At 45.1% G+C, this 6,783-nt stretch overlaps 1 protein-coding gene across 1 annotated transcript in view; it reads left to right on the top strand.

The window, feature by feature from the left end:
- Positions 1-6,783, top strand: part of LOC104513209 (FCH and double SH3 domains protein 2-like) — a gene marked incomplete at both ends in the record, with an annotated part of 43,606 nt that overhangs the window by 17,499 nt on the left and 19,324 nt on the right. Inside the window, 2 exon segments of the mRNA XM_010156489.1 lie at positions 1,617-1,733; positions 3,953-4,057. Of these exon segments, the coding sequence (XP_010154791.1) occupies positions 1,617-1,733; positions 3,953-4,057 (222 nt within the window).

Here is a 6,783-nt window from a genome sequence, read left to right as displayed (position 1 = left end):
AGTGAGATTGAGATTGGTCATGAGGAAGAAATTCATCCCAGAGAGCAAGAGAGAATCACAAACCATTCTCTGATTGTGTGGCATGAGTCAGCAGGTCATCCAGGAAAATGAGTTGTTCTTGAGGATCCCCTTTGGAGCATGGTTTAACTGGAGAAAGCTCTGAATTATTTGTTGTAAGAATCTCTTCTGTTGTGCGAGGAGCACACCCTGGGAAGGTGGGGTGAATAGAATCTCTTCTTAGAGCTAATTTTAGTGATGGGAAGCATATGAGACTGTCTCAGAACAGACTCACAGACTGGTGGAGGTTGGAAGGGACAAAGGGACTTCTGGAGTCCTCTGGTCCAGAGCCGGTTGCCCAAGATTGTGCCCAGATGGCCTTTGAACATATGCAGGGATGGAGACTCCACAGCCTACATGGGCAACTTGTGCCAGTGCTCAGTCACCCACACAGGGAAAAAGTGTTTCCTAGCATTCAGGGGGAACCTCCTGTGCCTCTGATCCCATCAGTGGGAAGAGCCTGGCTCCATCCTCTTGGCATCTTCCCGTCACAGACTTCAAGACCTTGATGGGATCCCTCCAAGACTTCTCTTCTGCAGGCTGAGCAGTCCCAGCTCACTCAGCTTCTCCATAGGAGGGATGCTCCAGCCTCTTCATCACCTTGGGGGCCCTTCACTGGACTCTCTCCGGCACGGTTACTCATAGTTACCCATGTGCAGTATCGGGGCGGAGTACCCACAAATACAGAAGGAATATCAGGAATCCTACTTTAGTGGAAAGATGCAGAATGCTTTACATCCAGAACACTGAGATGTTTGTGTAAACGCACTGGGTAGATGCTGAGGCACTAATGGGAATTAGAGAAAGATTATGAATTATTTCCGTAATTAAATGCTGGGAATGCTGTCTGCAGAGTTTCAGACGGGTTCTGTTCAGTCTAGACAATAGAGTGCCACATTGTCTTGCTTTAATTGACATTTCTTGAGCAGAATTTTTTTGGTTACTGACACAATAAAAGCAGGTACACGATGAAACTATATCACAAAAATCTGATTGGAAATTTGAGTTACTGCTTTGCCGACAATTTTTTTTTTTGAGAGAGAGAGAAATGCCTGTGCTGTTATAAAATATTTGATGGCATTTTGATTTGATCACAAATTACAAAGAATGAGCCTGAATAGCCAATTGGATCACACTTAACCTTTCATCTTCGCCTCCTATAATGCATGTTTGGTTTAGAAATTAGTTGACTTCCTTGGCTAGTTACTCTTCATCTCTTTGACACAGCGTGTGGGTGAAAGTAGTAGTTTGGTTTTATTCATCGTAGATGTCTTTTGTGGAAGTAGAACTCTGTCTGGTATTCAGTGTCCCGCTTATTTTCCAGAGATAATGAGTTGTGACTTATTTGAAGTTTGATTTGCTTTCGTAGTTGGCTTTCCTCAACATGGTGCCATCACAGAGTTCATGCGGAAGAGAGTTTGTTGTGCTGAATCCTTCTTGTTTGTATGAAACAAGACCCCGTCTTGTTTTGAATGAAGTTACTACGTATCGTCATATCTACAGAGGTGGTAGTCCTGGGTCTGTGTCATGACTCGTTCTCTTCTTCTTTTCTGTTTCAGAGTCGACAACTGGAATCAGAAACTGGAACAACTGAAGAGCACAGCCTCAACAAAGAGGCTCGGAAATGGGCTACCCGGGTAGCCCGTGAGCACAAAAACATCATCCACAGCCAGCGGGTAGGTTAGGAAACCTTTTGTTTACAGTTGTTATTTGTTGCAACTCCTACTGCATGAAAGAGGAGCTGCTACAAGCACTCGGGAATTATTTTTGTCCTGTTGTCTCTCCGGGCAGCCTGCCATTTTCATCTGACCCTTCCTTGGCACAATACACTCAGACTGCCCTGTTCATCACAGAATCGCAGAACGGTTTGGGTTGGAAGGGACCTTGAAGATCATCTAGTTCCAAGCCCCCTGCCATGGGCAGGGACACCTTCCACTAGACCAGGTTGCTCAAGGCCTCATCCAGCCTGGCCTTGGACACTTCCAGGGATGGGGCATCCGCAGCTTCTCTGGGCAACCTGTCCCAGTGCCTCCCCACCCTCTGCGGGAAGAATTCCTTCCTGATGTCCCATCTCCATCTCCCTCTTTCCATTTAAACCCATCACCCCTTGTTCTGTCACTCCCTGCCCTTGTAAAAAGTCCCCCCCAGCTTCCTTGTAGCCCCTTCAGGTACTGGAAGGTGCTCTAAGATCTCTCGGGAGCCTTCCCTTCTCCAGGCTGAACAAGCCCAACTCTCCCACTCTTTCATCACAGCAGAGGGGCTCCAGCCCTCTGAGCATCTCCGTGGCCTCCTCTGGACTCGCTCCCAGTGGTCAATATCCTTCTGATATTGAGGGCTCCAGAGCTGGACGCAGCACTCCAGGTGGGGTCTCACCAGAGCAGAGTACAGGGGCAGAATCCCCTCGCTCGACCTGTTGGCCACACTTCTCCTAATGCAGCCCATCGAATTGTTCTGGTTGAAAAGACCTTTAAGGTCATGAAGTCCAACCATCAACCTGGCACTGGTTCGCAGCTCCTCAAACCTTTAGGTCTGTCAGTACCTTTTGTTATTCCCATATAAATCGGAAGTTACAGCTTCTGCTTTACTGCAGGTAACTTACAGACCACCTCTGTCCTACACAGCATCCTTCTGGTCAAACGGAAGTTGCAGGGATCCCTTTACCTCCATTCTATCATGTATATGTTACCCAGAGGAAAAAAAATGCACTTGTTTGGATTTGAAAAGTCTTGTCAACGCTAGGAAAATCCACGAATAATGCACATTTGAACCTGATGTGAAGGCACAAAACGAAGGGTGTGTCGATACATTTCTTCCTACCTGTGCGGCTCAACATAGACCCTAGGGCTGGATTTGGACAGCCTAACAGTCTTCAGGTAGCTGTATTTTGGAATGCAGCTGAGACGGCCTGGAAGTGAGAATGAAGTCAGCCAGTGGGAATGCATCCCTGGGGTCACCGAGTTCCTTCATCATCTGTGGCAAGGCTCTCATCCTCTTGTTTGGAGAGTGTTGGGACTCGAGCGAAGTTCTTGTGCTGACTTCAGCCTACAAACATGCTTCACCTGCTCAGGTCAAGCCTAACTCGCATGGACTACATTAAATTCGGTTAAAGACGATGTGGCTACACTACAATATCTGTAATATTATATAATGTTCAGTGAGCTTCAGCCCAGGAAGTGGGGGACCTGGCTTCTAGTCCCACTGTAGAGATTTGAGCTGTTGCTCAAACTGCCGAGTGGAATGCACGAAGCAAGACCAGAGGAGGTGTTTACCATCTTACCTGTCTTCTGCTGAGCCTGCGTCACTCGGTAGCAAAAACCAGGACTTGGAGCATCAGGCAGAGGGTATTAACAGTCTGTCACCAGCCTATGATAGGCAAAGCTCTCCTCAGAGGAAGGAGGAAGCATCCTGGGTTCAGGCACCTGATGCTCCTTCTGCTTTTTCTCCAAAGACTCTATAACACAAACTAGATAATGGCTGAACCAGTCATGGATTTGCAGGTAACTGGTGAAGACTTGTGCAGTCACCTGGTTTTATTTTTAACTGGGACCGGTGCAGTCAACACACACGCACGTGCAAGTAAGAAACTCCAGCGTGTCTTCTGTGACACCCATTTTAAATATGTAAATATCAACATGTAGAGGAGTTGACTCAGAGCAGATACCATGTTCTCATGAAGATGCTGAAGCGTTCCCCTGAGAGGAGTTTCCACGTGAAATACTGTGCTTTTATGTGGTGGTTTTGCCTTGGTCAGTGTCTTTTTGCCTGGAATGAACTTCCATCGTACAACCCAGTATCTAATCAAACAACGATTTCCCTGACTTGTCATAAATATTTGTCATGGAAATGGTTTGCTAGCATTTACTACATCTGTGGGGTGTTTTCTTATTTCTGTCAGACACTGGAAGAGCTCGAATGCCATGGGCCTGTGATGTCTGAGCAAACCCGAGCAGAACTGGAGCAGAAAATAGATGAAGCAAGAGAGAGTATTCGCAAGGCTGAGGTAAGATGGAAATTATTTTGGCTTCTTCGGCTTCTTACCACGGAAGGATTTGTGTTACAGCTATTTAAATTTGTTTGTGGAAATGTAAGCTTTTAGCATCAAAGATCAGGGAATTTTAAGATGTCATTTTTTGCCTTGATTTCGTACTTTTTAAATCACTGAATCAACTTAATGAACGACTCAAGATTAGAAGAGTAAGATGGAAAATCCTCCTCATAAATAGTGATTAAACTTGCTGCGTTTTCCGCTGTCGTGCAAAGGTCAAGAATCTCTGTATTTCGGGGCTTTGTCTTAAATGGAGAAAAAAACAATCTCAAGCTTACTAGTTTCCTTCTGCTTGAGGGAATTAATACCAGAAAATGATGATCATATCTCTATCTTCACACTTCTTGGCTTCTAGAAGCAACTGCCACACGCTGGTGTGCCTTCTGTTCTAGTATTTTTTGATACACGTATTAGTTGGTACTGTTGATGGGAAAACATTTGAAATAATCTTTGTATCTCTTTCTGCTTTTGCTCTGAGGTACTTTTGAAAAGGTTACAGAGGTTTATGAGACCTGTTGTGGATTACGAAAGACTCATGAAAAGATAAACTACCTTTGTACTTGACGGCCAGTGTTGGGATGGTGAAAGTTAACTGTTTTCATGGCCAGGGATTCAAAAAACCTATTGCAAGCAACAGGAACTAATCTATTCGTTTTCGTCTGAGTGGGTTGCTTAATTAAAACTACAGAGCAAATGTAATTGTTTCAGTTAAGTGCCTCTCATACTGCTAGATATTCAGAGTACCTGATGTAATTAGGAATGTGATTTACAGTTCAAGAGGTTAGAAAATACAGGGTAAAATTATTCCTCCTGCAGGCGTGATACAGGCCAGCCTCTCTTTAAAACAAACCCAGAGTATGCTCTTTTACCAGAAAGTGGCTTAAAATGCAATAGCCTTTCATTTCGAGTCAGCTATTTCAACCGGACAACATTCCGAAGTGCTTCAGTATATATGTAGTTAATGATTAGATATGCAAGGAGCATGAGAATGAAAGGTGAAAGCAGCAGCAGAAAGAAAGAAAAATCAAGATGAGAAGATTCTCACACGAAAATATTATAAAAGGAACGAATGAAATCAGTCTGGAACTTAAGTGATTGCAAGTCTTAAGAATGCATAATTAACAACCCAGTGAATCAGTGGAAACTGAGTGAAGAGAGAATGGGCACCCTTGGGGGAGGGGGTGGAGAGAAAAACGGACCAGAGTGGGCTTTATTAGTTAAATTCTGCAAAGCTAAAACTTTGAATCACAGCATGGTTTGGGTTGGAAGGGACCTTAAAGATCATCTAGTTCCAACCCCCTGCCATGGGCAGGGACACCTTCCACTAGACCAGGGTGCTCCAAGCCTCATCCAGCCTGGCCTTGGACACTTCCAGGGATGGGGCATCCACAGCTTCTCTGGGCAACCTGTCCCAGTGCCTCCCCACCCTCTGCAGGAAGAATTCCTTCCTGATATCTAACCTAAACCTCCCCACTTATAATTTAAACCCATTTAGAGCTATATACTCAATAGACTTCTTTTTAGGAGAATGCAAGTGAATTCAGTAAGCTTTTTGCCTTTTATTTAGGGATGGCCTCTTCACTTCACCCCTTATTGTCCCCACTCCTCCAAGTGGCACCATTAAGTAATTTCAGGACCATTAATTAGACGAGATTTTTGCAGGCGTAACGATCTGTGGAAGAATGAACTATGTAAGCTTTGAGTAAAACTGGTTTCTTTTGTAAGGCATTTGTAATTCTTTGCAGCGTGTGATAATCAAACATTTGCAGCATTCCTGTATATTTAAGTGCAGCTGATTAAGTGGGAATTGCTGGTGGTTGGGTAGGGGAATGGTATTTGGGGAAAAAGTTGAAGTTATGTATTTAGGCTGTGGGGGAGCCGTGGAACTGCCCTGTCCCCATCCCACTGTGCTGCGTTTGGGTCGCGGAGCTGCGGCTGGTGAGTAAAGCAAAGCAGCGAGACTGAGCTGATGTAGCTCAGCACTTCAGAGAACTCCTTCACAGGATGGCGTGTGGGGCAAGAAGGGCGTCCCGAGAGGTGGCAGGAGTCAACGGGCAATTACTGGAAGGACCTGGCTTAGGAAGGGGAGAGGTTTTTCAACACCACTGTGTTACTCAGAACAAGAGGACTTAGAAAGTGGAAAAAGAAAGGTTACACAGGCTTTGTTCCTTTTCTACAAAAGTCAGTTTGATGTATGTAATTTATAAAGCAAAAATAGAGAAAAAAAGTCCCCAAAACATGCGAAGGGTCATAGAACTGTAGAATGGTTTGGGTTAGAAGGGACCTTAAAGATCATCGAGTTCCCTGTTTATTGGATTTACATTTAAAGAATCACAGAATCTTTTAGGGTGGAAAAGGCCTTTAAGCCCACCCAGTCCACCCGTTAACCCCACCCTGCTCATCCCACCACTGACCCATGGCCCTGAGCACCTCGGCCACACGGCTCTGAAACCCCTTCCGGAATGGTGACGACTCCCTCCCTGGGCAGCCCCTTCCAATCCTGACAGCCATTTCTGAGAATGAATTTCCCTAATATCCCATCTAAACTTGCTTGGGCTTACCTTTACCTGGGTGATGAGGGAACGAAGGGTGACTGTCTCCTGATACTACATCTTTTTGTCCCCCTGCTGATGCCAGGTCTGAACTTTATATAAACCTGAGGAAATGTGAATGTTTCCGGC

The sequence above is a fragment of the Eurypyga helias genome, unplaced genomic scaffold, assembly GCF_000690775.1.
Source record: "Eurypyga helias isolate BGI_N326 unplaced genomic scaffold, ASM69077v1 scaffold788, whole genome shotgun sequence".
NCBI classification, from domain to species: Eukaryota; Metazoa; Chordata; class Aves; order Eurypygiformes; family Eurypygidae; genus Eurypyga; species Eurypyga helias.
The sequence above is the reverse complement of the archived record's forward strand: the minus strand, read 5'-3'. Positions and strand labels throughout refer to the sequence as shown.